This window comes from Elephantulus edwardii, unplaced genomic scaffold (genome assembly GCF_000299155.1).
Source record: "Elephantulus edwardii isolate Elephantulus edwardi_28Jun2011 unplaced genomic scaffold, EleEdw1.0 scaffold00048, whole genome shotgun sequence".
NCBI lineage: Eukaryota > Metazoa > Chordata > Mammalia > Macroscelidea > Macroscelididae > Elephantulus > Elephantulus edwardii.
Genome location: NW_006399798.1, coordinates 5,996,496 through 6,012,146, shown reverse-complemented (window position 1 = coordinate 6,012,146; position 15,651 = coordinate 5,996,496). Strand labels below are relative to the sequence as shown.

The window sequence follows — 15,651 nt, the reverse complement described above, 5'->3', positions numbered from 1 at the left end:
GACCCCTCCTCCACTCCCTCCTCCTCTCCCTCCTCCACAGACTGCCCTCCCGGCTCCTTCTGGTGGCTCATCCCCCTGCTCATCTTCCTCCTGCTGCTCCTCGCACTGTTACTGCTGCTCTGCTGGAAGTATTGTGCCTGCTGCAGGGTGAGGATTCCCACCCGCCTGCAGGGTCCCCAGGGCTCCACCCTCTGCTAAGGTTCCCACCCCCAGGGCCCATCTCCCCAAAGTCCCAAACTCTGGGTCCCAGGGTTCCATCTTCCACCAAGGCCTCACTCTTCAGGATTTCTACACTCTAGGGCGCCCATCCCCCAGGATTCCCACCCCCCAGAGTCCTCACCTCCCAGGGTCCCCACTTCCCTCTAGGGTCCCCCCTTCAGGGTCTTCATCCTCCTCTATGATCCCCACTCCCTAGCCGAATGCCCACTCCTAACCCCTACCAGGTCTATCCACTTCCAGGTGTCCACTCTCTCCAGGGTCCCCACACTCCACAGGATCCCAAGCCCTTTACCAAACCCCACCCCCTTCAGGATAACCACCCCCTAGCCCTCCCCTCCTCCCAACCCTCACCAAGTCCCCACCCGCTCCAGGGTCCCCATCCCCACCAGAGCTCTGAGGAAGGTACTGTGTTGTGTTCGTCTGACCACTGGCCTGGGGTGGGGTTGGAGGGGCTTCCTTGAACTGGGGCAGCTGAACGTCACTTCCCTTCCCTGTCCCCTAGGCCTGCCTGGCCCTGCTCCCCTGCTGCAACCGAGGTATGGACGTGGAAGGGGTGAGGGCCCAGCTCAGGTGGAGGGGACATGGGGCTGAGTTTGGAATGGTATTGCCCTGGGGCAGTGGGTCCTGGTGCCCTGGGCTGAGCGCCCTGTCCAACAGGCCACATGGTGGGCTTCAAGGAAGACCACTACATGCTGCGGGAGAACCTGATGGCCTCTGACCACCTGGACACACCCATGGTGCGCAGCGGCAACCTTAAGGGGCGCGACACGGTGCGCTGGAAGATCTCCAACAACGTGCAGCAGCGGCCCGGCTTTGCCACGCGCTCGGCCAGCACCAACCCTGCAGAGCTGGGTGAGGTGGCCACTGCGGCCTGGGCACTGGGCGCTGGGGGACGTTAACAGCCCCGCCTGGGCCCAGCAGGTAGGCGCAGGCCCAGTGCAGCCCCCTGCTGTCCCTCCCAACAGCCTCAGTGCTAGGCCAGCAGTGCCCTGTCCTAGTGCGGCGCCTGTCGGGTGGGCTCTGTGTGCCCTCCGTGCTGGAGGCTGATGATGACCCCCTCCCGCCTGCCCCCAGTGCCATATGGGCTGTCCCTGCGCCTTGCCCGTCTTTGCACCGAGAACTTGCTGAAGCCAGACACTCATGAGTGTGACCGGCTGCGCCAGGAGGTGGAGGAAAATGTGAGAGCTGTGGGAGCCTGGCAGGGCAGCCATCCCTGGGCACAGGCCAGGGGGGACGAGGGGGGCGGCACGAGGGGTTGGTTGCCAGGGAGGGGTGACAGATGGGGGATGGCAGGGAGGAGGGTAACAGGCAGGGGTGGCAAGTGGACATGCAGGTGGGGTGGCAAGTGGACATGGCAGTCGGGTGGCAAGTGGGCAGGGAAGCAGTAGATTTGCCTCAGTTTTCTCAGATGGGAAAGGGGGGTGATGGGAGCAGCCACGGAGTGGGAGGCCGCAGAGTGGGTGACAGCACACATCCTGGGCACACACTCTGCCCCCCTGAGAGGTGCTCTCAGCTGGGAAGCTCGTAAGGGCCTGTGGTGGGGTGGCCATGAGCAGCCTGGCTCAGGCCCCAGATTCACAGCCCCACCCCGCCCCACAGCTGAATGAGGTGTACAGACAGGTCTCGGGCGCCCACAAGCTCCAGCAAACCACGTTCCGGTGAGTCCAGGACCAGTGGGGCCACCTGTGCCTGGGGCTAGTGGGGGGCTGTCCACACATCTGCTTTAGGAATGGAAGTCCTCTGGCCAGCCTGGCCTCCCCCCAGCCCTCGCCCGTGCCCAGCACCGTCTCACACACCGTCCTCTTTGTTCCCCACAGGCAGCAGCCCAACGCCGGCAAGAAGTGAGTGGGAGACACACAGGGGCCGAGCAGACCCATCCCTGGTCCCCTGCCCAGCTGCCCTCTTCCCCGAACCAGCCACATCTGCCCCTGCCCTGCCCAGCTCCCCTGCGCCCTGTCCTATCCGTCTGTCTCCAGCCCTGGCCCCTTGTCTCTCCCTCCCACAGGAAGAGGAGGGGTGTCTGTCGTGGGTCAGGACCTTCATTCATTCATTCCACATATTCCATGCGTTCCCCACATACTCATGTGGAACCCTGGTAGTGAGTCTGTGCCCTGGAACAGGCCAGACCACAGGGACCCACCCAGACACGGGTGCCTACCCCCCCACCAGCACCAGCGCTAGTCAGAACCTGACTCCGTCCTTCCTCCAGACTCCAAGAGCACCTCTGGGCACCAGCCAGGTTGACCTGGAGATGGGCCCAGGTCACCACCTCCTTTTCCAGTTCTCACTCAAGTCCTGGCCCTTCGGGGTGGGGGGAGGACAGAACAGCAGGCTCATCCGCTACGGCCCTCTCTCACCCAGCATCTCGGCTTCAATGGTCAATAAGCATTCTGGGTGCTTCCGGTGGGCCAGGCATTGTTCTAAGGGCTTTAGGCTGGTGTGTGACTTCATCAGCCTTATGAGGTACCAGTGCTATCCCCATTTTACAGATGAGGAAACAGAGGCCAGAAAGGTTGAGTAACTTGCCCACAGTGGTCTAGCTATCAGGAGGTAGAGCCGGGATTTGAACCCAGGCCATCCACCTGTAGCACCGGTACCCAGAGCCTCATTGCTGCCTTGCTCGCCTCCTAGCCCCCAAACTCATCACGTCACCAGCCCTTTCTGACAAGTGGGGCTCAGGCTCAGCGTGACCTGACTCAGGCTGTGGGTCAAGGGCTGTGCTCCCGCCCTCCTGTCCCCCCCCCCGAGGGAGGAAGAGAGGCCACTCTGACACTTGCCTGCTGGCTCCCACCAGACAGGACCACACGATCGTGGACACGGTGCTGATGGCCCCCCGCTCAGCCAAGCAGGCCCTGCTGAACCTGACCGAAAAGCACGTGGCACAGAGGGCCTTCCACGAACTCAAGGTGGCCCCCGGCTACTACACGCTCACTGCAGACCAAGGTAGGTGGCGGGGTCCGGCGGGAGCACACCCTCACGCTCCAGCTCTGTGAGCCCCCCTGGCCGAGGCTGACCAACCTGCGCACCCACCCAGATGCCCGGGGCATGGTGGAGTTCCAGGAGGGCGTGGAGCTGGTGGACGTACGTGTGCCGCTCTTCATCCGGCCAGAGGACGACGATGAGAAACAGCTGCTGGTGGAGGCCATCGACGTGGCCTCGGGCACTGCCACGCTCGGCCGCCGCCTGGTCCACATCACCATCATCAAGGAACAAGGTGGGGGTCGGAGAGGCAAAGGGCCCGCTGAGCAGCACTAGGGGGCATTGAGGGGAGTCCAGTATGTGGTGACCGTGTGTGTCACTAGGGCTGTGCTCTGGAGGGTCTTCCACTGTCTTTCTGCAGAGGCACCTCTGCGTGGATTCGAACCACCAGTCTTGCAATTAGCAACCAAATGTGTGCACCCCCTATAGACATCTAGTGCACCTTCCTCCTCCTCGTGTCCCTGTGCAAGTGAGGCCTGGCCATACAGCCCAGGATACACCACTTCACCTCTGAGCCTTGGTTTTCCTTATCTGGGAAATGGGTAGAGATGAGACTCTTGTGAAGAGTCATGGGTGTCAATCAGAGCCTGGCACATGACAGACATCAAAGCCTGGGAGCTCCTATTACAATCCCCTCTACCCCTGGTTCTCTTCCCCAGGGGCCTCTCTGACCGTGGGGAGTCAAAGGGATGCCAGAACATCAGAGCAGGAAGGAGAAAGGGGGTTCTCTTTGGCAAATGAAGAATTGAAAGTCTGGATTAGGGAGGGGCTCGCCCAGGCATTGCACCATTTTCTGGGATATCTACTGTCCCATGTCTCAGTCCCTTCAATTTTCTCTGGAAGATTTCTCCACCCTCTTCCTCCAGCCTCCACAGAGGGATGTAGGGGTGAGGGAGGAATGCAGGCTTGGCCTGGGTGAGGGGCTGAGGCCCGGCACCCTGACCAGCTCGGTCCCCTTGCAGCCAGCGGGGTGATCTCCTTCGAGAAGCCTGAGTACCTGGTCAGCCGTGGAGACCGGGTGGTCCGCATTCCCATCGTCCGACGCATCATTGAAAATGGCAAGTCCCAGGTCTCCTACCGCACACAGGAAAACACAGCCCAGGGCAACCGGGTAAGGTCCCCACATGACTGGAGGAGTTGCGGGGGTCCAGAGACAGTCCCCTGACTTCCTAGGACTAAGCAGAACATAGCACCTAACCCAGCTCCCTGGGGTGGACCCAGACAAGCCCACCTGCTCCAGTCTCCCCAGGTGAGAGCAAGGACAGTGCCCATCCCTGCCAGGGACTCATGCCAGGACATTCCTGTACCCCCTTCAACAGCCCAGGATCATTGGGGTGGCCAAACCCTCCGCAGACAGGAACTCAGGGTGGTTCAGGTCTGTAGCTTCAGCTGTGGGTGTTGGGATCCCAGCCTGTGTCCCTGACCCAACATGCCAAGGGTCTTCACCACCTGGCTGGCACCCCTCCCCATTATGGACAGCCCTTTAAGACAGGGAAGACCATGTGTACCCACGGCCCCCTCCTCACTGGCTCCGCAGCAGGGAACTTCCAGCTCCAGTAGACAGACAGGTTGGGTTTGGCAGACATGGGGTGGTTTTGTGGTGGGTAGTTTTTAGTTATTGTTGAGAGTTGCACGGAGTCACTTCCGTCTCACGCCGTCTGGTGTCCATGCAGACCTGAGCTCCTTGGCTTTCCAGGGATGTGACTGCTCAGAAACAAACCACCAGGCCTCTGGGTGGTTTTGAACCACTGCCGTTTCAGCTACTGGTCAAGCATTTAACAGTTTGCACTACCCTTTGAATTTATGAGCAGCTTCTAAAATTTGGTTAAGTCTACGTTAAAAACTTTCCTCAAAAGTAAGATTCTGGCCTCGCTGAGCCCACTGGTGCTCTATGGAAACCTCACAGCAAGGCCAGTGTGTCTCCTGGCCCTTGGGGCTGCAGGGCTGCCCATACCCCACTTCTTTTTCTTGGAAGGAACATTTGTCATTACTGCTCCAATGTCCGCAGTAAAAAGGCCAAGGATGTATTATGTCCATGAACTGCCTTTGGCATGTCACATCCATGCCACAGATACTGGCTCTGCTGATAGAAAGAGGCCTTGGTGTGTCAATATTCTTAAAGATATTTATCATGTCCCAGCTTTTTCTCTGGGGGTGGAGGAAGCTCCTTAGACCTACAAAAATGTTGTAAGATAAAATACATTGTTGTTAGGTGTCATTGAATCAACTCTAATATGTGGTGATGCTGTGTACGTACAGTGGAGCGCAGTGCCCCAGTCGCTGTCACTCCTGGCCTTGACCCTGTTGCCGCAGCCACGCATTAAATGAGGACCTCCCTGTTCTCCCTTAAATAGGCTCACGGCCGCTAGCGCTTGCCTTCTCGACTTAGATCCAGACATGCTGCTGTGTTGTTGATGCCAGCAAGTCGACTCTGACTCCTAGCACCCTTACGGGCCCCTGAACTTTGCCCAGCACATTTATGGGAGGGGGGCCCTGGTGGCATAATGACTTACATGTTGGAAGGTTAGTGACTCACATCCACCAGAAACGCGAAAGATGGGCATTCGCCTCCTGTAAGAATTTACAACCAAGACTTGCTGGGGGGCTGCTATGAGTCAGAATCGACTCAGTCAGTGGCTGTGTGTTTGCTTTTGATTTGAAACCTTTACAGAAGCAAATCTACACTTAGGTTGGCTAGAACCTGTAATCTTTGAGTTAACAGTACTTACCCATTTCATCTCCAAGAGTTTCTTTGAAATAGACATGTGGTTCTATACCTATTGGATACAGACAGGTTTTGTTGTTGTTGATTGCTGTCGAGTTGAGCATGACTCATAGTGACCCTATGAACAAAAGGCCTGAAGCCTCTCTCTAACTATCATCATCTCTCAAAGTTCATAGCGTTTCCAAAGGCACATTGTTTAGGAAGTGGATGCCAGACAGAGGTAGACGTCTATATTTATCTACATACAAAGAATGTTTTCCTTTGTTTTCTGAACTCCTGCAAATTAAGTTATGGCCATCATGACAGGAGACCCCTTGACATTTCTGCAGACACTTACTAAGAAAAGGGGCGCTTTCCTCTATGTCTATAACATAATTATCAAACTTAAGGACATTGTATTGATTATGCAAGTACTTAATTCCACTTGAACTGCTGTGAAGTTGATTCAACTCATGGGAACTCTGTCAGGTTTCCAAGGCTGTAAATCCTTGTGGGAGGACCCCGCCCACCTTTCCTGCAAAGCAGCTGGTAAACCACTGACCTTTTGATTAGTATCACAAGATGTAAAAGAGCTCCGTCTGTTGCTATTTGGTGCTATTGAATCAAATACAACTCATAGCAACCTATGAACAACAAATCTGGACCCTTTCTGTCCTGTGCTGTCCACACAATCTCTGACACCCTTGAACTCATTTCTAAAGTCACTGTGTCAGTCCACTTGGTTGAGGGCCTTCCTCTCTCCAAACAAAATGCCCTTCTCCAAGAAGTAGCCTCTCCGAGCAACATGCCCGGAGTATGTGAGACCAAGCGTCACCATCGTTTCCTCCAAGGAGCACTCTGGCTGCACCCTCTCTAAGACATACCTGTCCTTTTGGCCGTCTGGGATACTCAGGACCCTTCTCCAACACCACAACTCAAGGCATATATTCTTCTGTCATCGTGATTCATCTAAGAGTTCCTTCTATTACCTAGTCATCAGTCTATAATCAGATGCATCAATAATATTCTTATCATGTCTGTCTCCGTTTGGAATCCTAACAAGGATCTGGTATAGCATTTTGTTGCCATAGTCTTCTGTCTCCTTTAATCTAAAATAGTTCCCTGGCCAGTCGCCTTGCAGAGAAACCCCTTGGTTTTCTGCCACGAGCAGCTGAACTTTCCTGAGTTCCCAGCCTTTTGCATTGGCCTCTCCGGCCTTGGCCTTGGCCTTGGCCGATGGAACTGAATTGTAGGTTTGCAGCGCCACCTAGTGACCGCGCTCCATAGTGTTTCCACGCCGTCGTTTTGAGACCAGCACATCTTCCACCCAGCAACTGGTGGATTCGAACCAAGCTAGAGGGCTTTAGTTTGCCACCACAGCAGTTAGTCCACTGCACCACCAGGGCTTGGTGCACAAGAGATGCTGTTTCATGTCCATGTTCCTGCCTGTTGTGATGGGACCTGCGGTGTCATATGCTTGGGGTGGACCCTGTGGCCATGTGTCCCGGGAGGACTCTGGTCTCTTGCCACAGCCCCCAACCCTGGCCTGATCCGACCGCTCTCCCTCCAGGACTATGTGCCCGTGGAGGGCGAGCTGCTCTTCCAAGCTGGGGAGACCTGGAAGGAGCTGCAGGTGAAGCTGCTGGAGCTACAGGAGATGGACACCCTCCTGTGGGGCCGCCAGACCCGCCGCTTCAACGTCCAGCTCAGCAACCCCAAGTTTGGGGCCCGCCTGGGCCAGCCCCACTCCACCACCGTCATCATCGGGGACCAAGGTGGGCAGAGTGGGGGTCAGCTAAGGCAGTGGGGGAGGATGGGGTCTTCAGTTGGGCTGCCAGCTTCGCAGATAATTCCAGAACACTCCATGGAATGTGAATTTCAGATCAGCTATGGACACTTTTTTTACAAATTTTTTATTTTTATTTTTTGTGTGTGTACGGTCAAATCGGATCTGACTGAACAGGTGAACAGGAGGAGATGGCCCCTCCTTCTCCAGCAGTATGGACACTTTTTTATTATTACTATTATCATTCATTTTAATGAAAATTTACAGAGACTTTGGATTTCCATTCATTCACTGTTGCACTTTTCTCCCTGCCCATCCCTCCCCTCCAGTTTGTTCTTCTCTTTGAAAAGTAAAAGAAAAATTCTTTCATTGTTACACAATCCCTCCCCCCAAGTCCACTCCACTGTGCAGCCTTCACTCTGGACTCCTGTCATGACAATAATACCTAATCATATATCCCTTTTAAACAGTTCTCTCCCACATCTGTTTCAATGCAGTATACATAATTTATCCCATCTTTCTCAGTCTCCCCTCCATCCCCTATGTCAGTCCTGTTTTACAACAGTGGCATTATGCAGTATTTGTCCTTTTGTGACTGAGATATTCCACTCAGCATAATGTCCTCCAGGGTCACCCATTTTGAATATTTCATGAGTTCCTTGTTTTTCAATGCAGCGTAGTATTCCATTGTGTGAATATACCACAGCTTCTCTATCCACTCATTTGTTGACGGGCACTTTGCTATTGTGAACAAAGCCGTGATAAAAGTGTGTGCATAGGGGAGCTCTGGTGGCCTAGTGGCAAGGAAGTACAACTATAATCCCAGAGGCGCACGGTTCAAATCCACCAGATGCTCTGCCGGGGAAGGAGGGATAATCTCCTCCTGTACCAGTCAGATCTGATTTGATGGTACACGCACACAAAAATAAATAAAATTTTTTAAAAAAAAAGTGTGTGCATAGTATGGAGACTTTTTAATGTAAGTGCATACTATACAGTATTTGAGACAGACTTAGACTGAAAAAATGTTCACTGTGGTCTGGTGCTGACATTTCCCTGGGTGGGTGCCCTGTGTTCTCTCGGACACCAGAGGCTGCGGCCATGCTGTGGGGTCCTGAGTCCCCCCAGTAGGTCTTACCCTTTGACTTTCCTCTCCTTGTTGTTGTTAGTTAATATCGAGTCAGTTCTGACCCCCGGGGACACTCCCCCAACCCCGTGTGCACAGTAAAGTAGAAATCCACAGGACTTCCAAGTCAGTCGGCATCAGTGCTTAACCACTGCACCACCAAGGGACTGCTGACTTCAGCCTCCGTTCCAGATGAAATGGACACTCTCAGGAGGGAGGACACAGCAAGCTGGTGGCAGTCCCAGCCTCCAGTGTGCTAGTGCCCATCACCCCTCTGGAGAGGAGGCCTTGTTGGGGAAACAGTGGATGCTCAGGGCTGTCAGAAGAGAGCCTCGTGTTCTGTGAAACAGTGTTTTCTTTGCAGGGTTCCCTCCTTCTCCAGAGACCCTCCTGAGCCCCCTACAACCTTGGTACCAGTCCCCAGAGACCCCCCCAGGGGCAGGTCTCAGTTAATTTGCCCTGTGAAGAGCACAGTTTACTCAGTTTGTGGGACCCCCTGGGGGTAGAGAGGAGAGGCTCCTGTCTGCTTCCAGAGGATTGTCTAAACTGGCTGGTGCACTCGAACTTGACCCATTTACAGATGAAATGGACCTGAACTTCACCAACAAGACCAGGTCGTCACCCTCAGTCATCCGAGGTGACCCGGCTGCCCCACAGAACCCCAATGCCAAAGCTGCTGGGTCCCGGAAGATCCACTTCAACTGGCTGCCCCCTCCTGGCAAGCCGATGGGGTACAAGGTGAGGTGATAGTGGTGTGGACTGGGGAGGACAGTGCACTTATGGACACAGTGGACAGAAGGAGCCCCCATGGGGCCCAGGGAAGAGGGGAGACCCGCTCCCAAGGTTCTTGGGACCCAGATGATACCCTCTTTCCAGCATTCAGAGCTTTGCCACGTGAATATCACAGGTCACTTAACCTCGTGAGCCTCACCTGTGTCGTGGGACCCAAGGCTGGTCTCCTATGACAGAGGATGTGGTTTGGGGCACCGCTTCTCACTCACTGTCCCCCTTGGTGCAGGTGAAATACTGGATCCAGGGTGACCCCGAGGCAGATGCCCAGGTGTTGGACAGCAAGGTCCCTTCAGTGGAACTCACCAACCTGTACCCGTACTGTGACTACGAGATGAAGGTCTGTGCCTACGGCCCACAGGGCGAGAGCCCCTACAGCCCCGTGGTGGCCTGCCGCACCCACCAGGAAGGTGAGCCCGCCAGGTGCCACACAGCCACGGGGGCCAGGGTGCCCAGTCTGCCCCCCCCACACTCACAGCTCTCTTCCTGCATCTACCTCCCAGTGCCCAGCGAGCCAGGGCGCCTGGCCTTCAACGTTGTCTCCCCCACGGTGACCCAGCTGAGCTGGGCCGAGCCGGCTGAGACCAACGGCGACATCACAGCCTATGAGGTCTGCTACTGCCCAGTCAACGAGGACAACAGTGAGCACGGGCCCCTCTCCTCTGGGGACAGGAGCCTGGGAAGGATGGGGGCCAGTTCAGGGTGATTTGAGCCCCAGCAGCTGCTAAGCCTGGGCTGAGGGCACCGTTCAGGTTCAGGTCTGATCTGGGCAGGGTTGTATCTGAGTGGGGTGGAAGGCCTGGGATTATTGGTGAGTCACAGAGGGGCCCATATCCAGCAACACCTTCCTAGAAAGGTAACAAAATAGTCACAAAACACCTGTGGTCGATTGTGACTCCTAAAGGGCCGGTATGGCGACTAGAATTGCCCCAGGGGGATCTTTATGGTGCAGACTGCCTCGCCCTCCTCCCTCAGAGTAATTAATGACTTCAAACCACAGACCTTTGGGTTAGTAGCTGAGTGCTCTGACCACTGTGCTATCAGGGCTTCCCTCCAAGAACCAGAATGGATCATTTTATGCTGTTTTCTTAGGGGTACAGTAGCACTGTCAGAGTTAGCAAACAAAAGCCCAGCACACCCTGAATTTCAGACACACATTATTAGGACCATTTTTTTTTTTTTATTAGGACCATTTTAAAAAAATTATTTTTGTCACCCAAGCATCCAACAGACCTGTCCCAGCTCTGTAAGGGAGAAAGGATGGCCAATCCCAGGCAATTGTCCAAATGAGAAAGGATCAAGGAATGCCTGGGGCAGGGAATGCCTTTTCCCACTCTCCCCTTTGCTTGATTAATCCCAGAAATGGGGAGCTCACCACCACCACAGAACAGCCATTTTTGAGAGGTTATGATGGAACCAAACTTTCTGCAACATTTTTCCACTGGAGGTGAATCTGTCTTCTACCTTCATCTCGGGCCAAGGATTTGACAATAGCCTGTACCCCCCACTTCTCTCTGGGCAAAATATTAGTAACAAAGTCTCTGGCTATTCCTTGGCTTCTCCTTGGAGGCAAAGATTCTGAAACTTCGTCTGACATACTTTGGACATGTTGCAAGGAGGGACCAGTCCTTGGAGAAGACGTCATACTTGGGTGGGTGGAGGGACAGCACAGGAGAGGAAGACCCACTATGAGGTGGATTGATTCAGCAACTGGGGTAATGGGGGTAGGTGTGTTGGGGACAGTGCGATTGGCACAGGACAGAGCAGGGTTTAGGGCTGTTGTACACAGTGTCACTATGAGTCACAGGCGACTCAGTGGCACATAACTGGCTATTTACTTAACACCTCACTTTATCTTCCTGCAGCTATGAGGAAAGCCTGCTCTCTGGTAGCTGTGGTCTCCTCCTCCCAGAGTGAGACCCCCATCACACACACCACACAGCCCCTCACAAGCACAGACCATCTTGGATTTCAGTCCTGAGCCCACTCTTCCTCCTTTCTCACACATTATCCTGGGCACAGGCCCTGAAGGCAGCTGTTGGGATGTTCAGAGGCCTCTGCCTGAGCTTTCTGGATAGCAGGGAACAAGTATCCTCACCTTGTGGGGAGGCCAGGCCTGGTCTGTCACCAACCAGTGATGTTCCCTTTCAGAAGTGGTGGCATTTCTTGTGATAGTTCTGTAAGTTCCTGTTCGCTGCCTTGCTCTCTGAACCCCCGGAGCTGTTCAGGGGCTGCAGGGGGCTCCTGAAGGCAGCTCAGAGCCCAGCGTCCCCTCTGAAGCTCTCTCCCCGCCCCAGAGCCCATGGGGCCCACGAAGAAGGTCCTGGTGGACAGCCCCAAGAAGCGGATGCTGCTCATTGAGAACCTGCGGGAGTCGCAGCCCTACCGCTACTCGGTGAAGGCGCGCAACATAGCCGGCTGGGGACCCGAGCGGCAGGCGTTCATCAACCTGGCCACCCAGCCCACGCGGCCCATGTCCAGTGAGTGGTGGCGAGAGGGCAGGGAGGCAGGGGACTGGATGGGGAGGTTGGGGGGGCTGGGCAGGGAGACTGGGGGGCTGGACAGGGAGGGGCTGGGCCGGGAGGCTGGGGGGCCGGACCTGAGCTTGCCTCTCCGCCCTGCAGTCCCCATCATCCCCGACATCCCCATCGTGGACGCCCAGAGCTCAGAGGACTACGACAGCTTCCTCATGTACAGCGACGACGTGCTGCGCTCCCCCGGGGGCAGCCAGAGGCCCAGTGTCTCCGACGACACTGGTGAGTGGACCTGGGACCCATGTCACAGTTGCTCCAAGGCAAAAAAAAAAAATTGCCCATGACCACTAGGCATGGCTACTAAGACCAGAACTCGGAATCCCCAGGCAAATAGTACTGGCAATTAGGCAAACACTGTACTGACACTGAGGACTCAAGAGAGGACCAGGCAGACATGGTCCAGGTGTGGTCACGTGCACACTGTGTCCAAGGGCTGCAGGCACGCGCTGGTCCAGTGCAAAGGCACCTGTGTACCTGGCTTCCTGCATGTGGGCCAGGTAGAAAGAGCTCACCGGCTATGCCACGGGGGCAGGACAGAGGGCAGCACTGCTGTGGGAGGAGGCAGGGATGGCCTGGACGCCAACCACCACGCTGGCCAGTGTGTTCCCTGCACACAAACACACACACACACACACACACACACACACACACGGCCCTGAGGACAGAGGGCAGTGCTGCTGTGGGAGGAGGCAGGGATGGCCTGGACGCCGACCACCACGCCGGCCAGTGTGCTTCCCACACACACACAGCCCTGAGGACAGAGGGCAGCGCTGCTGTGGGAGGAGGAAGGGATGGCCTGGACGCCGGCCAGTGTGCTTCCTACACACACACACACACACACACACACACACACACACACACACACACACGGCCCTGAGCCTCCCCGCTCGAGTCCCAAAACAAAGTGGTGCAAAGAGCCCAGGGCTGGGATGCCACGCTGTCTTAGCTCAGGCCCTACTGACATCAGAGCCTCTCTGCCTCAGCTTCCTGAGCTGTAAAATGGGACACCAATCACACAATGCCCTGAGTTAAAATCGCCCAGAAATTTCTAGTTTTATGTGTCTCCCGCTGTTTCTCCAGTGAACACTCACTGGTCCTCCCTGGGCTGAGTGTGGCCTTCCCAAGTCCCTTTAAGGGCCTGAGAGAGCCCAGGAGATGCAATAGATAAGCCCTTGCTTGCTAAGTGAATGGTTGGCAGTTCAAATCCACCAGCTGTTCCCATAATTCACCAGGACACCACTGCAGAGACAGGGAAACTGGCTCAGAAGTGAAGTGACTTCCGAGGAGCCACCAGTGGCTGCCCCAGGGCTCTGCCTGTGGGTGGCTACACCTGCTCTTCCTCAAGGCTCTGTTTCTGGGGGGCAGGGCTGAGGGGCGCCGCCCTCCCCGGGTCTCGACCCCTTCCACCCAGATTTCAGCGCCCACGTAGGGTTCATGGCTCCGCCCTCCTCGTCTGCCAGCCCTGCCTTGCAAAGCTGCCTGTCCACCAGCACTCCCAACGCGGCCCTTCATTGTTCCCAAGGCAGCGGCGGCTGGAAGTTCGAGGCCCTGCTGGGGGAAGAGCTGGACCTGCGGCGCGTCACATGGCAGCTGCCCCCAGAGCTCATCCCGCGCCTGTCCACCAGCAGTGCGCGCTCCTCCGAGGCCGAGGCGCCCCCCACACCCCTGGATGACAGGGCTCTGGGCACTGGGGATGCTGAGGGCCGAGGCCTGCCACGGAGCGCCACTCCCGGGCCCCCCACAGGTGATGGTGGCCTCCAGGGCCTCACCTGCCTGGGCACACTGGACATGTTCTCTTTGGGAACTGGGGTCAACCTGTGCCCAGCTCCTGTGCACTCAGCCTGCCCATTAAAGAGGGCTGCCACAAGTCCTGGACTCCCCAGGGGCAGAGTGTCTCCTGGGGTCCCTGTGGGTCTCCTGGAGCCCCTGTGTGTCTCCTGGAGCTGAGAGGGACATGTGGCCCACCAGGCAGGGAGGCCCTCCTCCGGAGACATCGCTGTCAGACAACCTGAGACTTCCAGGACCACGACTGCTCTGGGGGCCCCAGCCCATGCCTCCAGCTGACCCAGATCTGTCCCCTGCAGAGCACCTGCTGAACGGAAGGATGGACTTGCCCTTCCCGGGCAGTGCCAGCTCCCTGCACCGGATGACTGCTGCCACCGCTGCCTACGGCACCCACCTGAGCCCCCACCTGCCCCACCGTGTGCTGAGCACGTCGTCCACCCTCACCCGGGACTACCACTCGCTGACCCGCACTGACCACTCACACTCCACCACGCTGCCCAGGGACTACTCCACGCTCACCTCCCTCTCCTCCCACGGTGAGTGCCCCCACACCCTGCTGTGACCTCCCACTCCTGTCCCTTCCAGGACACACGCACATAATGCACACACACCACACACACTTGCTGCCCTCCCCATGCACACTACACACACTCCCTGCACACACGTGCACAGGACACACACACACACTCCCTGACCCCCCATGCACACTACACACACACACACACAGTCCCTGCCCACACACTCTCCCTGCCCACACACTCTCCCTGCCCACACACTCTCCCTGCATGCACACATTCACACACACCCTGCCCCCCGATGCACACTATCCACACCCTGTACACACACACACACACTCTCCGTGCCCCTCTCACTCTCCTTTTGTCTGCTCTAGGCCTCCCTCCCATCTGGGAAGCTGGGAGGAGCAGGCTCCCCTTGTCCTGGACCCTGGGGGCCAGGAGTCGAGCTCAGGTGAAGGGGCTGCCCCGCTTCGGGGACTCCGTTATCCTTGCAGGGCAACCAGCAGTGCCCTCCTGGGGCTCAGGTAGTGCAGGGATGACTGTCTTCTGTCTCCGTGGCTGACCTGCTCCATCAGTTAACATCCATCCATCCATCCACCCATCCATCCGTCCACCCATCCATCCATCCACACCCCGCTCGTCCACCACCCTGTCATTCTCCATCGTGCCCACAGGAGCTAACCTCCTGCTCCATGCCATCAGTGCTGATGCCTTGTGGTGGGCTGGGCTGGGCAGGACCAGGTCATCAAAGGAGTTTTAAGTGCTGGCCAGCTCATGACGCTCACCCTTTGGGCACACGCAGAACCTGCACTCACTGAGCACACGCGGGAGGTGCTGGGCAGCATGGACAGGGTGTTGCAGGGTGGGTGAGCCGCCCGACTGGCAGGTGGTCAGCGAAGATGTGCCAGCTTTGAGGGAGGCCAAGGGGAGACACAACTCCTGCCCGGACACTTCTGCCTCTGCGGCTCTCAGGCTCTGACGGTGGCCCTCTGTCCCCAGAGTCCCATGTGGTCCCAGGTGTACCCGACACCCCCACTCGCCTGGTGTTCTCGGCCCTGGGGCCCACGTCTGTGAAAGTGAGCTGGCAGGAGCCACAATGCGAACAGGCGCTTCTGGGCTACAGTGTGGAGTACCAGCAACTGAACGGCGGCGGTGAGTACACGTGGAGTGGCTTGGTGGGGGGGGAGCAGCCCTGCAAGGCCCCGCACAGG

At 56.8% G+C, this 15,651-nt stretch overlaps 1 protein-coding gene across 1 annotated transcript in view; it reads left to right on the top strand.

Moving 5' to 3' along the window:
* Window positions 1-15,651, top strand: part of ITGB4 (integrin, beta 4) — a 38,994-nt gene that overhangs the window by 21,654 nt on the left and 1,689 nt on the right. Inside the window, exons 19-36 of the mRNA XM_006886369.1 lie at window positions 41-147; window positions 722-755; window positions 877-1,071; window positions 1,294-1,397; window positions 1,819-1,877; window positions 2,037-2,060; window positions 3,014-3,162; window positions 3,254-3,433; window positions 4,161-4,309; window positions 7,473-7,677; window positions 9,395-9,552; window positions 9,833-10,013; window positions 10,107-10,244; window positions 11,901-12,083; window positions 12,228-12,359; window positions 13,660-13,881; window positions 14,222-14,458; window positions 15,440-15,589. Of these exons, the coding sequence (XP_006886431.1) occupies window positions 41-147; window positions 722-755; window positions 877-1,071; window positions 1,294-1,397; window positions 1,819-1,877; window positions 2,037-2,060; window positions 3,014-3,162; window positions 3,254-3,433; window positions 4,161-4,309; window positions 7,473-7,677; window positions 9,395-9,552; window positions 9,833-10,013; window positions 10,107-10,244; window positions 11,901-12,083; window positions 12,228-12,359; window positions 13,660-13,881; window positions 14,222-14,458; window positions 15,440-15,589 (2,607 nt within the window). The remainder of the gene's footprint in view (window positions 1-40; window positions 148-721; window positions 756-876; window positions 1,072-1,293; window positions 1,398-1,818; window positions 1,878-2,036; window positions 2,061-3,013; window positions 3,163-3,253; window positions 3,434-4,160; window positions 4,310-7,472; window positions 7,678-9,394; window positions 9,553-9,832; window positions 10,014-10,106; window positions 10,245-11,900; window positions 12,084-12,227; window positions 12,360-13,659; window positions 13,882-14,221; window positions 14,459-15,439; window positions 15,590-15,651) is intronic.